Below are 15,737 nucleotides of genomic sequence, written 5' to 3' on the forward strand. Positions count from 1 at the left end.
CTGATAAAGGCATATGTTGGTTTACAACCTCAAGAGTTCCCAGGTGAAATTTGAAACTGGCCCCCATATACAAAAGACACGGAGAGCCCAAAAAAAGAACAGACCACTCCAGGTTGGTAGGTGGCAGGTTTGATCAGCAAGTGAACTTACATATGAGGCTTGCCTTGGGGGGCAGCAGGACAAGTAAATCCCGTACCTGCTTCAAATTCTACACCATGACATGTGTAAGAGCAGTTACAGGGGCGCCTGGGTGGCTCAGTCGGTTAAGCGTCTGCTTTCGGCTCAAGTCATGGTCCCAGAGTCCTGCTCCACTTGGAGCCTGCTTCTCCCTCTCCCTCTGCCTGCCGCTCCCCCTGCTTGTGCTTTCTCTCTCTCTCTGTCAAATAAATAAATAAAATCTTAAAAAAAAAAAAGAGCAATTACATATTTTGATCCACCCCAAAGCTTGTTTAATCAATGAAGAAATGAAAATGCCTTCCTATATCTTCAAAGAGGCTAAAGATTAGAGCTCAAAGACACTACTGCAAAGAACTCAAGGACTCTAAGAGTGGGAGTCTGGTGTTTGGCTTGGTTTAGTTAAATAAATGCAAGGACATCTCAAGACCTCTGGGGTGTATTTACAGATCCTCAAGGAACTTGCTAGAGTGGTCCAAAAGTCACTTAACTCCTAATTCATCTTTGACATAATAAACAATTATCCTTTTAAAATGAGTGTATTTTAAAAGAATGATAGGCAAATTACTTTGCATCAAAAGGAAGTTTAGTTATATTAAATATAAGTACTAGATGTCACCTATTTAAAATTACAAAAACAGGGAGGGAAATACATATGTAATATTGTCTCTAACCTTAAAGAATATAAGAAAACTAGCAAAAAGTTGTTTCATACTTTGTATTCCATCTTAGAAATCACCCCATATTGATACAGAAAAAAACTTGTGATTTTTTACCTCAAATTATTCCACTATATGAATAAATTATAACTTAACTAAAAAGAAAAAAGGAAAACTAGCATACAGGATTAACATGAGAATTTTTTCCCCACCATGAGTCAAAAACATATCTGTCTTAGAAACAGTTTCTTAGAAAATATACACAATAAGTTTTTACAATGAATTGAGCAAGGACTTCATGTCAGACTTCAGGATATGACATTAAACTTACAGCAGGAAGAGGTTAAGTACACTGAGTTGAAGACCAACGAGTTCAATGAAGAAATACTTTGCTGCTGAATATTTTGCTATGATCTTCTGGTTTAAGGGGCCACGATAAGAAATGCACCAAATTTCACCACTCTCCTGACCCCCATGGTTTTTTCCTTTGCTCAACATAACCCAAACTCTTCAAAATACAAAGCAAAAGAAAAAATGTCCAATACCAAGAATCCATTACCTTTTTATAATGTTTAAAGGGAAGTGTTTATAGGTAGAAATAATCTTCAATGTTTGACTATAGCTCTCCTCGCTCCTCTGAAATGCACAGACCATTTTCACTTTAGTTCTAACAGTCTTAAACTGGCCTTCTTTCTCCATAAAGCAATGGGGCTTGTTAAAACTCCAGATGCCCAGACCCCACCCCACACGACTGAATCTCAATCCAGAAGGGTGGTTCTGATGTGCAGCCTGAGTTAACAGTACCACATGCGATGAGCCCAAAACCCAACTTTCAAAATAAAAGCATACATATACATCTAGGTAATTACTGAATTAATGTTAACATGACTCACACATAGCTTATAAAGAGTAAGAGAACCAATCCGTGAGTATCAACTCAAAATGCTATCCCCATCCCCCACTATATGTTATATGATGAAAGAAATTCTCAAATATTAAAACGGTGGAATTAAAAAAGAATGTCTAACCAGATAATACTTTTTAAACTACAGCAGATGTATTTATTTCAAAGTTGTACCACTTTAGAGATACAAAGTCAATTTTTAATTGGGCTTCTCTGCTATGTAAGAGTATTATTATGTGCTTTTTCTGCTCCTTGAAAAAAAAAATTTTGTTACAAATGCTAAAATTATTGAACTGGACAGAAATCATAATAATAACCAGCCAGCCTCCCCATCAAAAGAAAAATTCATTTGAAAATATTCACCTACGAAATATTATTCTACGACTTTACACTTTGAGCTCAATAGCTGTGATAGAATTTTTTTTTTTTTTTTTTAAGAAACTGAGTTCTCAAAACCAATGTGAAACTGGTCCACCCCAAACCTTAATCTTAGCTGCCACATGAGCACTCAAAAAAAAAATTCTCCTTATTAACCAGGCCAGGAGTATAAGCTTCTGATAGAGAAGACCCACAGGATTTAAATAAACCTTAGGTGCAGGCGCCTGGGTGGCTCAGTCGTTAAGCGTCTGCCTTCGGCTCAGGTCAGGATCCCAGGGTCCTGGGATTGAGCCCCACATCGGGCTCCCTGCTCGACGGGGGGGCCTGCTTCTACCTCTCCCTCTCCCACTCCCCCTGCTTGTGTTCCCTCTCTCGCTGTGTCTCTCTCTGTCAAATAAATAATCTTTAAAAATAAATAATTAAAATAAACCTTAGGTGGGTGGTTGTTCAAAGGCCCCAGTGCAAAGGCCTCCTATTGTTGACATGTGCAAATCCAAGGACAGAGGAAGCAAAAGTGAAAGAGCTAGATCTGGCTTAGATTTCTCAGTCCACAAGCCATCATTTCAAGAGTAAATATATATTAAAAACTCACAATGACTCACATTTCAAATACTGACTTGAGTATATTTATTATTAAACAATTGAGGCATACAAAAAAATAAAAATAGTAATATAGTAAATACCTCTGCCTCCACACACAGCTTAAGGGACAATCTGGCCAATACATCTGAAACCACCTGAGTATCCTTTCACAATTAAATTTTAACTAATATTTACAACTGCTGCAATGATCTCACATGTTCCCTTGTTCCCAGAAAATCATCGTATCAGCATCTAGTTCAAACTTCTGGCCTCAAGTAAGGTTCAATAAAATTGAGTTTTCCATTCTGTCCATATAATTAATGTACTTCCATTGCTTAGAACATTCTCAGCAATTCATGTCTCCCGATTGGGAATGGATCACCTACAAAACTTCCACAAGCATAGTAACAGGTCATGAGAATCGCATTAATACAGAAAACTTTTCTACGATTGCACTACTTCAGCATAATGAGGCGACAACATGGAGAATATTTTTACACGCATTACAAGAATAGCTGCTCTCCTCTGTCAGAGTTGAATTTCCATCCAGGGTTACCATCCCTCCCCACAAATCCCCAGGGCTCATGGAAAAAAACAAACCTGCTCAAAGAGCTCCCTCCAAAGCAGAGGTATTCCAGCCAAGTAAAGTTTTGGCGGGCAGGGGGGACAATTTTTCACAGTCCTTTAGGCTGTTTAGAAAAATCCCCTCACAGGTATTTCTTTAAATGAAAGGGAAAGTAGATCAAGGACTCCCTCAATGCAATGTAACCAGTGTCCTTCGTAAAGAAAGGCCCCTGAAAGATAAACAAATAAGGTGATCTTCCTCATAATTTTTATAAAACTGAATCTTGTTAAGCAAGTTCACTTTAATTGCAAACACAGAATATTTTCAGGAGACCTGCTATAAATGTAACCAGGTATAATATTCTATATGAAATAATTCATTTTATTTTTATTTCACTGGCCTCTCTTTTCTTCCCTCCCCCGCCTCTGACCGCTACCCACTCTTTCAATCCCAGAGATATCCATCTGGGCATCAGACCAGGGCTTAAACTGTGCCAAATCACAGTGCATTTGAAATCTACTACGTTTTTTCACCAGCCAGTGAAAAGCCTTGAGCAGCAGTTGGAGGAAAAAAGAAAAGGGAATTCACATCAGAAACAAATTATCAGTTTCTCTGCCTTCTATCCAGAAGACTGCCTGTCCTCTGGTATTTCCTTCCCCCTTTGCTAACTCTTAGAGAAAGTGACAGAGACCAGAGCCAAGGAAGGCCAGGAAAAGTCTGGGAGCAGAAGGCTGTATCCCCCACAGCTGGCCCTCCCTTGGCAGGGCTAGGACGCCAGGAAGCCCAGAGAAGCTCTACCTCATAGCCCAGGGTCCCAACCCTGGTGGATATAAGGGAAGAGGCAGAGGGATGTATAAGCCAAATTAATACTACGCAAAATATATAAGCAATAGATTCAGGCACAAACGAAGAATCATCCAGCGGCAATGGAATAAACTACCTTATAAACTGGGAGACTCGGCAATATGTGGAAGTCAAATGCAGAGTTTCTGGAATCAGAGCACCTGAGTTCTAATCCCATCTCTGGCACTTTATAGCTCTGTAGCCTTTCTTACTGAATAAGCATTCATTGCTCACCTACTAGGAGCTAGGCCCTGGGCATGATGCCAGGGATGTACTGGGGTTCCTGCTCTTGTGGAATTAAATTCTAGTTGGAAGGAAATTAACAAACACACACACACACACACACACACACACACACACCAAGAAAAATGCCAGATAGCAATAAGAACGTTAGGGAACTTAAATAGAGTGATACAGTCAGGAATGACCAGGAGATCTATTTCCTAAAGTCAGCAGGGAAGACCTCTCAGTGATGACATTTAAGCCTAGATCTCAATGACAAGAAGGAGCCTAACAGGCAAAGACAAGGAAAGAGGGATGTGCAAAGGCCTTGGGCCTTTGGTGAAACAGAAGGCAGGCCAGTGTGGCAAATTACTTCTATGTGACTCATGTTCGTCATCTGTAAAATCGTGGTTGTTAGGATTAAACTCATAACACCGTATCTGCACACGGTCTATGTACAACAAATGTAAACTGCCAGAATTATCATCATCATCACCATCACCAGTGTGATCCCACCACTGGACGTGTCCAAGCAGGGACTGGGTACAGACATGCCACAGGGATGGTCAGGTTATATGGCCTCTGAGGTTCCATCAACCATTAGACACCAGGATTAGGCAAGAAGAGAAAAGGCGAAGGAAGAAATGATAAAATTGTTACACTCGGGCTTAACACCCAAGACCTTTTAAAGTGGATACTGAATCATACAACAGTGTGTGGCTCACCTCATTCATTCAACAAATGGCCCTTTCCCATCTCAGAGTCTATTGATTCGAATCCCCAAATGGCCAAAATCCTCACATGTAGCTAGTTGACACCCTGCCTTTAGCCCTGAGGTTAACCCTAGTTAGGAAGGCTCTGTGCTAAAAAAAATTACCATAACAGCACTAAGAACAGAAAAGGCTGATGTATTCTCCATTACTGGCTTTAAAGTGTGTTAGCTATTGTAGGAATGAAATAGCAACAAAGATATTCTTTGACTTTATACACATCTCAAACCATTTTATTATTTCATGCTTAAAAAGCCCAAGCAGAAGCTTAAACATCACAGACCCCATTAGCAATATATTTCACACACAAAAACAAAAAACAAAACAAAACAAAAAAAACACCTCTAATTCTTGGCCTATTCTCTCAAAATCACTACTAACTTGTTAAGCCTTCTGAAGCTCACTAATTCAGGCTGTCAAAGATGCAGTCATTGACGATAAACTTGACTTATGTGTCTTTCAGTCAGGGACAGAAAGGTCTACTTTTACCCAACCCTGAACCATTAAAGGTCATATCCTTTCAAGTTCTTTTCTAAAATTCACTCAAATCCAAGACAAGTGTACTACAACCATAAAGAAATGTACAGCTTTTACATCCACGACACTACTTCATCACCTACCCCTGATGATTTCATGCATCTGTTCAGATGGTGTAAATGACTTGAAAAAAATTTTAAACTTCACACAGAGCATAAAACAAATCAATACTGGATAAGGGCAATACAAACAAGCCTAATAACTTAAATGCACAAATATTTCTATTATGCCGGGCTTTTAGACTGTCCAAACTCAAGTTTGGAGAGGAAAGAAAAGAATCTTCATAAACCAAGAGATTAAGTTTATCCATATACTCTCAACATTAGTTTTTTTCCCACCCAATCTCTACCCCTCTCCCCGCATCCAGTCCTCCAAAAGGAAGAAACATTGAGGAACAGATTAGAATTAAAATTTTCTTATAGGAAAATATTCCTTTAAAAAAAACTGAAAAGGCAACAAATTCAGCATAGAACACATCCAAGGAGGATCTTTATATGTAGATGATGCCTTTGACATGATATGAACTAAAACTCCCTATTCAATATGTAAATTTTAGAGTACTCTAAGACCTGACCACTGTCTACTAGTATTCACCATAAAATAATCAAGGAAGTGCCTTCCAGAAAGCGAGATTGGGACTAATAGGCCCATTCAAATCCAAACTTATCTACTGGCTTTTGCAACATAATCCAGCCAAAAGAATGGGATTCATATCTCAGCTATGCAACAGCTAGCTTTTCAATGTGTTTTGAAGTAGGTGCCTCCAAAGTAACAGTCATAGCTTTGGCATTTGAGAACACTCTAAGCAATTTAAGAGTCTTTAAAATTATAAGAACTAAGTAATACAGGCTCATTAAAGAACTTTAGAAAACACATATGAGCAAAAAAGAGAAAAATAATAATGCCACAATGCCCAAGATGAGCACTATTAATATTTTAGTGTATGCTCTGCTAAATCTTCTTGAAAAAAATATTTCCCACATGTAGGACTTAATATTGCACATATATTTTACTTAACAATAACAAGAATGTACTTCTATACACATCCATAACATTTTTGTGAATGTTCAACCTTCTACCTTATGGATATACCCTAATTTAATTAGCTCCACTGAGATTCTCTATGATCTGTTTAGATGTCCTACACGAAAGGAACAGAGTAGGTTAAACACTTATTTCCTAAAGTTATTGGCCCACGACATCCTTTTTTGAATTATACATCAGAACTTGTGCTCCTTCACAAATACCTTGGGAAATTATGACTTAACCAATCCTCAATACTGGGTTTTTATGGTATTTCCAATTTTTTTCTATTACAAAATGCTGGGATCAACTTCTTGCTTGTACATGTCTGTGTACTCCCTAGGGGAAAACTCTAAAAATAGAGTTATTGAGCCAGTTGGTTTGCATATGGTAAAAACATGTGACAATTTCTGCCCAACTGTCCCCAATAATGTATGAGAACTGTCAGTCTTTTTAAATGATAATATTTAATTTAAAGGAGAGTTTTGAAGTTATATGTACTCATCGTATATACCCAATATTTTTAAACTTATATAATGACTTCTTTATGGACATGGCTAAAATACATAGCTATAAATACCAAAGGTCTTACTGTAATGGACATTGACTCAGAAATCTATCTAAGAATATAGCACCTCACAATTTATAGAACATGACAAGCATGGATATGTTGTGTCTTTTATTTTCCTCTGTTACATTTACATATTTCTGGATATATATTCTGTGCTCTAAAGAAGATATTAATGATCCCTTATAGCTACATCGCCCTTTATACTACTAAAACACTTAAACAAAAAGAAATTTAGAGGAATAAAACATCCTGAGAGTGAACTTTAACACAGGATATTAAGCTGTACCCCCGAAAGAGCCCTAAAGTTACACAGTAGCAGCTACATATTTAGAGCCAAGACTTTAATAACCAAAATCTTTACCAATCAACTGATATCAGTATCATGGAGGGAAAGGTGTACCTTAAATGTGTATCTCTATTAATTTACAGCTTATTTTCAGTACATATTTTTGCAATCTCAAATAATTAAGAAATAGCTGGTTTACACAGCAAAAACAGGGTTTAGGTTCCTTTTTCATTTTTAAAGTGACACTGGATGTAATTTTATACCTCAAAGTAACTCTCAGAGTTATTTAAGTACAGTGTTCACACCCAGGGTGGAGTTCTGTGTCATTTCCAAAGCTCAGAAAGGCCTTGCCTGCTCAAAAATATCTCCCCTTAGAGGGAAAAATGAAACAAGATGAAACCAGAGAGGGAGACAAACCATAAGAGACTCTTAATCTCAGGGAACAAACTGAGGGTTGCTGGAGGGGAGGGGGGTGGGAGGGATGGGGTGGCTGGGTGATGGGCATTGGGGAGGGTATGTGCTACGGTGAGTGCTGTGAATTGTGTAAGGCTGTTGAATCACAGACCTGTACCCCTGAAACAAGTAATTCATTATATGTTAATAAAAAAAATATATCTCCCCTTAGAGCCTGTCTCAAAATCATATTTGAAGTTTTAAAAAATACAGAAATTATTCAACAGGTCTGGAGTGGAGTCAGGGCATCTGCATGTTTTAAAAACTCCCCAGTTGACTCATTTGTACAGCCAGAGTCAAAAAGCACTCAGTTATATAAAAGATTGAGGGAGGGAGTGGTATCCTTAGGTCCCCAAATCTAAATGTTCATATGAAAACCATCAATCTGTCTTAGGGGGACCCACGTGAAAACTGTACCTTCAGAACACTCATAAAAAGTTCCAAAAAGGGAAGCAAAGTAGGGCACCTGTTGACCCAACCCTGGCCCCCATAAAGGACAGGGGTGAGGATATACAGTAATGGAAGCAAAACTCAAGAAGACCCACCTGGCCAGAAACTGCTACTTCATATTTTAAGCACGTGATCCCTTCAACTTCATAAAATAGACCAACAAGAAAAAACTGCTCAGCTGTGTGTCTGTTTGGAAAGGGGTAGTCTCATCAAGGAAAACCATTCAACCACAGGTAGGAGTTTGACCAAGCAGTGCCCATCAACATATGATAAGACCAAAATGGATTGGCAATTAAGACCGGATACTCAGAGACAGTACATTACCTTTTACAATATAATAGTCATTTGTCAGAACTGTGCTTCTCAAAAGAAGTTTGTCTCACAAGAACAGTGCAAAAACAAGCCAAAAAACCTATGTCTTCTAAGTAGTTTATACATAATAATGCATCATTTTCTTAAGCTTCCGTTACCTACCAGATCTGGACTTAATGATGTCACTGAACTCATTCTGCCCATCATCAGGCCTGGCCTCGTGTTCTCCATACTTGGCCATCTTTGCTGAGTTTCAATTTAATCCAAAGACTGTATTAAATCCTCTTCTTAAGACTTCCAGTTTTCTATAATGGTCCAGCTCAACATCAATATCTAAAGAGAAAAGGAATGTATTGGCTTGGAAAAAAATGTATACATACATTTTTATTTAATATATATATAATCATATAGTTATATATACTAGCCATTCATTCAGCAAATACGTATTCAGCACTTTCTATGTATAAGGCACTGATCTGTGCAATGGAGATATGACTGAAAAAGAGACCCAGACTCTGCCATTACAAAGTTTATAGACATTAAGCTGTTAATTATATAATGAATTATTTCATTGTAATGCTGATATGTTACAAATGTACAAATAAAGAGGCACAGAGTAATATGAGCATACAGCATAGGAATCTGACCTGCCCTGGGCAATTAGAGAAGGTTTTCTTGAAGAAGTGACATTTGAGCCAAGCCTTCAATGATGAAAAAAATTTAATTAGCAAAAAAAAAAAAGAGGTGGGAAGAGAAAAAGGTTAAGAGCCTTCCATGTGAAGTGGCAGGAAGAATTATGGAGCATTCAAGAGGCTGAGCCAGTGTCTCTGGAGAGAAAACAGCCAAGAAGAGAGAAATCTGGTGAACTAGGTGAAGTAGGTAGACAGGACCAGTGACAGGGTGTTGGAGACCAGGTCAAGGCTCTTATCTTTCTCTAAAGAGGAAGGGGGATCCAGTAGATGGTTTGAAGCTGGGAAGTAACAAGATCAGATTTGCCTTCTGAAAAGATCGTTCTGGTTTGTAGGGATGAGTGGGGAGCCATGAAGACTATGGCAGAATATAGCAATTGTTCATTCAATGTGCCATGGGCACATGGGTGTTGAATAAAAATTTCTTTCAATTCCTCTGTATATTTGAAATTTTTTCACAACAGAATTTTGGGAAAAATAATTCTTAACTTTAACCAAGTGATCAGACTTCGTATGACCAATAATGGGGCATCATGTGATACAATGGGAAATACACCACATCATCTATATAGTATCCTCATGAAGATTATCATGAACAGACAAATCTAGACTGTGGATAGTCTTCAAAATAAACAATCTGAACTGCTCAAAATTATCAACATCGTGAAAAACAAAAACACCTGAGGGAGGGGGAGCTTTGTGACTAAAGAAACATGACAACCAAGTATAATCCTTGACTGAATTTAGAATTTAAAAAATAAACGTTTTGGGGATAATGTGAAAAATGTGAATTGGGGCTATATATCAGACAATATTATTCTATCAGTAATATAATTCTATCAGTTCTTTAGTATTGGTTCATGGTTTTGTCATTATGCAATATCTTTGATTATAGGAAACTCCTGATAAAATATTTACCAACGAAGTGTGATAATAACTTCAACTTCAGTTCAAACAGGACAGCATATGCCTGTCTATCTAGGTACAGGTATCTCTCTACCCATATACATACATACAGGGAGAAAGGGAGAGAGAGAGAGAAAGAAAGCAACTGTTGGAAATGGTAAGTGAGGAATGTAGAGAAAGCGTATGGGTGTTTACTCTTTCTAGTATAATATTACAGGCAGGAAATGACTGTGGTCTAAACAAGGGTACATGGAAAGAAACGGGTAGATATGTGGGATATTTAACTATCAAATACAGAAGGTCAATAGCATTTGGAAACTGACTGGATATGAGTTGTTCAGAACACTAAGGTGCAAAATGACTACCCAGTTTTGGTCTGGGCAACTATGTGGAGGGTGAGTCATTCACTGAGCTGGGGAACACTGGCAGTTAAGCCACTGGTGGAAGAAATCATGAATGTGGTTTGGACTTGCTAAGTCTGAGGTGCCTCTGAGTTATATAAGGGCAGATAACAAAGAAGACAGTTGGATATATAGGTCTGATCTCAAAAATGGTCTGGATTCAATAAAAATCTGGACAGTTACACATTATACCCATTGACACAGATTTTATTCTAGAAGGTGCATCATATGAATTCTGCTGAGTATAACTATCACTCAATAAAATAGTTTTAAAGATTTTATTTATTTATTTATTGAGAAAGGGAAAGAGGGAGCACCCAAGCAGGGAGAGGAGGAGAGGGGGAAGGAGAGGGAGGAAGAAAGAATCTCAAGCAGGCTCAGCACTTACCTCAGGAGCCCCACATGGGGCTCCAGGTGGGCTCAATCTCACAACCCTGAGATCATGACCTGAGCAGAAACCAAGAGTCGACGCTTAACCATCTGAGTCACCCAGGTGCCCCAGCAATAAAATAATTTTAATCTTTAGTAATTAATTAGAATCATCTTCAGAGTTTAAAGAATTGAGGATTCTACTCGGCAGAACCACCTTTTCTTTAAGGATGTCAATAATGAGAGTTCTGCATTGCCCTAATACTTCCTGGAATATATAGCCCCTACAACCCAAACAGAATCAGAATTCAATTTTAAGTTCAGCAACTTAGCTGTATCCTAACAGCCCCTCAAGTGGACCCCAAATGCCAATTAAATAAATTAATCATTTAATTGGGAATATAACAGTCAACACATCCAAATATTAACCTGCAAATAATGGGCATTAATTCATATATTACAACACAGAACAGAACAAGAGTTTACTGCTAGCTAGGATTAGGCAACTCAATCATTTAATTCAAGGACACACCATGTGGTATTATTATTTTATAATATGCTTCATTTGGCATACTTATGTAATACTTAGTATTTTATATATTATGTTTAATTATATGTAACATTCAAAGAAATTCCATATTATTTTATAATATAAATATGTAAAAAATAATTATTATATTTTTTCCTGACCAGTCAGAAAAAGGGTGTGTTCTAATAATAAAGAGGTCAAAATTACCGTAGAAAAACAGTTTGAGGCAGAAGAGAACCAGTGCACTACTAAAGATTTAGGAACAATTTCCTCTCTGATAGACAGGACCATGTGAATTAGATCACCAGTCTGCTAAATTTTGAGTATAAAAAACTTGTTTTCATTTTTTATATTGCTCTACTACTGTTAAGACTTTAGGGATTATTATGTGATTAAGTTCCTTTTTGGGGGTACATACCTATAAAAGATTTGCTGTTCTTAAGTGCATTTTAATATATTCAAGAACGTAAAGCTTTGTTCAGAAGAATGCATATAAAATTTTATTATGGAAAATCAGGTTTGTCCAACAAAACTTTTTACTGGAAAGCAATTAACTATTCCCTTTAAAATATTCTGACTCCTTCATAACTAGTCTTAGTTAAGGGTCTTCACTTCAACACATGCCAAAGACCTTCCCCACTCCATAAAAAAGAAAATTGTTTACACAGGACTTTACTTCATTTGCACATGAATATTTATCATATTTTTTTTATTTTGCCACTCTAAGATAATTTCTCAAATTTTCTCTTCCTGATCATCAAAATCCCGTATATGCTACAAAGATACAGCAGAAAGAGGTTCAGAGGACAAGGAAAGAATGGGAAGGAGGGAGAAACACAGAAGGCCATTTGAACAGTGAGAGCCACTGACTGTCACCTGTTGCCAGGAATGGGCAGGGGACCCCAGGTTGAGCAGCACACAGAAAAAGATACCTCCTTCTAAATCACTAAATGCTGCAGCTCTTTATAACTGGTTGTGAGGAGACAGAATCAAGGTTTCTTCACAGACAGTGTGTGGACCTTCCACAGGTGTGGACCTTCCACTGGCACATCTACAGACTGTAAGAGAGGCCATCTTCCACACAAAGCTGGGTGAGAAACTGAGAATGAATGGGATATTATTGCCTTAGAAGCTTTAAGCCCTATACAACTGTCATTTATTGTTACCACTGCTCCAGATCTCTGTTCCCTCAGAATTATGTTTTGCAAAGTGTAGCCAGATCTTTCTCACTGAAATTAATACACTCAACTCTGCATTCAGCAACTCTTTCTTCAGAACATGTCTGGCTGTCATACGGAACAGAAGCCATGAGTGTGTGTCAATAAACTTGGGGGTGAAAGGGTAGGGGGGTGGCCTTAAAGGTGAAGCCAGTGTTTCAATTTTAAAACAATTTGGCAACTAGATAATGTAAGAATACAATACGTTCCACACCGTGTAATTATGATGGAAATGCTGTATACGTCCTTGGGCAGAAACTATCCATGCATTTAAACCAGAAACCAAAACCTAGGAATGCTGAAGATAGTGGAAAGGGAAGCGAAGGGGCCAAGAATTTGCCGCTCTGCTTGAAACAGTACAAGAAACCGCCCAGTGCCAAGAACTGCCATTCACTCTCAGAAACGCTCCAAGGGAAGGTTAGTACGACGGTGATTAATACTGTTTACAGGAGCAATAAATTTTAGGTAAACACCCAAAGGAGAGTTAAAGAGGTGCCTCATCGGTCCCATAAACTTGGGTAGAGGGGGCGGGGAATGACTCCGCGTAAACCGTGGCCCTGGCCGCCGGTACTCGGGAAGCTGAAGCACCCACGAGCTTCGCATTCCTCCAGCCCTCGCCTGGCTCGCAGCCCTCCCCGCAGGCCGCGGCCCCCACGCCCACCAGCAACAGCCGGGAGGGGCCAAGCGCACTTCCTGAGGCCCGCGCGAGTTACAAATGAGTGGATGCGGCTGCTGCCGCGGGTCCCAGAGGCCCCGAGACCCGGCCTCAGCCCGCACCCGGGGAATCGAAGCTTCCGCAAAGTCGGTGCGTTCCAGCCGCAGCAACCGGTGCGCTGACCCTCCCAAACGCGGCATGGAGAACTGACCCGCGAGGCCATGGTGACCCAAGTGACCTGGAGGCTGGGAAAGAGGAGACTGGCCCCGGGACAGCCCAGAAATAGGAGCCGATCGCCCCAAGTTAGACCTGGGGCTCTCCAGTTCAATGTAAAACAAAATGCGGGTCCCCAGGCTCTTGGAGGTCGGGCACGTTTTCTCCTTCCCTTGAACCAACCCTGGAACAGTCCCTTTCGTTATCTGGGGCTTGGGGGGAAAAAAATTCTCCTGTAACAGCGTGCCTTCTAAAAGTTGCACAGCCCCAAATTCGTGCTTTGTTGGTTTTATAAGTGGCCTTGGGCAACCAAAGCCTCGGACCCGGGGCCAGAGGGGGACACGAATTACCTTACCTGATGCAGCAAGTGATGCCAAGAGTCCGGGAAAGTAGAAGAGGCTACCGTGGGGACTAAGCACCGACTGGCCTCCCCTGTCCCCTCCCTGGAGCCCCACCCTCAGGAGCAGCAACGGCGTGGAGGGTGAACACGTTTCCCGCCAGGCCGACGGCTGCGAGCCGCTCCCCTGCCCGTCCACCACACCGCCACCCTCTTCCCACCCTCTCCTGGCGGACACCTCGGGCCCCGCCTTCCCGGGGCCGGGGTGTGTGGCACAGGCCATCCTAGGAAGCCACGTCCCCTCTTGGAGATCACAGCGAGAGGCACGCGACCCTCTCACCCAGCGCGGAAGGAGGGCTGGGGGAGCCAGGCGGCAGCACAGCACCGGGCGTCGGAGGAGCTGGGGTCGTTCGCTCCTAGACAGATTGAGAGGACCTCCGGGTCCGAGCTTTCTTCACGCTTCTGGCACTCTCTCTTCCGCCGAAGAGAGCTGAGCTCAGGTTCCGAGGAAAGTGCACGCGAAAGTTGGTGACATCTTAGACTCAGACTTGAGAAGGAGACCGGGGCGCAGGGTAGAAGCCTCAGAAAGTCCATCCTCCCCGCAGCCCACGCCCCACTGCCCCGGGGCTGCGGTCACATCCCACTGCGCGAGGCTGAGACACTTCACGGGCTTACCTGCTCCCGGGACCCGCGGGCCCGCGTCGCCTGCCAGCCGCCGCCGCGTCCCGAGCGGGCCGAGGGCTCCTCCGTGCGTGTTTGGGTCGTAGCGATCGCGGGGGAGTGTGCGAGCGAGAGTTCTGTGGGGCGACGTGTTTTAAAAAGGAAATGTGAAGAACCAGACAAATCCGAAAGAAAAAACAAATTTTTTTTGACACCCGGTTGAAACAACGCCCCCGACTTGTGCAATCTTCCCGCCCCGGTAGTTCCGCCAAAAACAAAAACAAAACAGTCCAAGTGCAAACCTGGAACGGGCGCGCAGGCAACCAAGTTTGCCAAACACTAGAGAGTTTTCCGTCTGCAGAAGTGACCCAAAAGAAAGGAGGCACCGCTCGCCGTGGTGCCCCAATCGGCTTCGGAAGCCAGAGGCTCCTCCTCGGCCCTCGGCGGGAGAAAGCCCGCGGCCGGCTGCTGCTGCCCGCTCCTCTCCTCGGAGGAAAGGCGACTCCACAACTTTGTGCGCGAGCCGCTCGCTCCGGCGGCTCCTCCTCCTCCGCCGCCGCCGCCGCCCGCCTGCCCCTTTGTTGGAGAGCGGCGCAGGAGGCTGGAGAGGGAGGGGGCGCGGGACTGAGCAGGGGCGCCCTGCCGCCCCCCGGGGACACGGGCTCGCGTCCGGGCACCCCGGGACTCGCTCTCCCTAGGAGGAGGGGGCCGAGCGGCACCGCTCCCCGGGCCGGCGCCGCCCCCGGCGCTCCCGCCCCGCTCGGCTTTTGGCCCAGCCGCCGCAGGCCCGGCAACTTTGTTCCGGGAGAGCAGCCCCTCTCGGCTCCGGTTCGGCGCCGGCCGGGCCCAGGCGGCCGCAGCGAGCTGGGCTCCGGGAACGTGGCGCCCCGTGTCACCTGACCGCACGCCCGGTCAATCAGCGCCGGGCCTGCGCGCCCTCCCCTCCGGCAGCGGCTGGCTGGGCGCTCGGCTGGCCTGGGGCTGCGCGCCCCGCGCGGTTCCCGGTGCGTGCGGCGCGCCCCGAGCGAGAAT

At 42.3% G+C, this 15,737-nt stretch overlaps 1 protein-coding gene across 3 annotated transcripts in view; it reads right to left on the reverse strand.

Annotated features, from left to right (window-relative positions):
- UTRN (utrophin) overlaps window positions 1–8,991 on the reverse strand; it is a 484,838-nt gene extending 475,847 nt beyond the window's left edge. For all 3 annotated transcript variants that reach the window (XM_044917202.1, XM_044917200.1, XM_044917201.1), the window contains exon 1: window positions 8,892–8,991. In XM_044917202.1, the coding sequence (XP_044773137.1) occupies window positions 8,892–8,970 (79 nt within the window). In that variant the 5' untranslated portion in view covers window positions 8,971–8,991. The remainder of the gene's footprint in view (window positions 1–8,891) is intronic.
- Between the last annotated feature and the right edge of the window lie 6,746 nt (window positions 8,992–15,737).

This window comes from Neomonachus schauinslandi, chromosome 8 (genome assembly GCF_002201575.2).
Source record: "Neomonachus schauinslandi chromosome 8, ASM220157v2, whole genome shotgun sequence".
Lineage (NCBI taxonomy): Eukaryota > Metazoa > Chordata > Mammalia > Carnivora > Phocidae > Neomonachus > Neomonachus schauinslandi.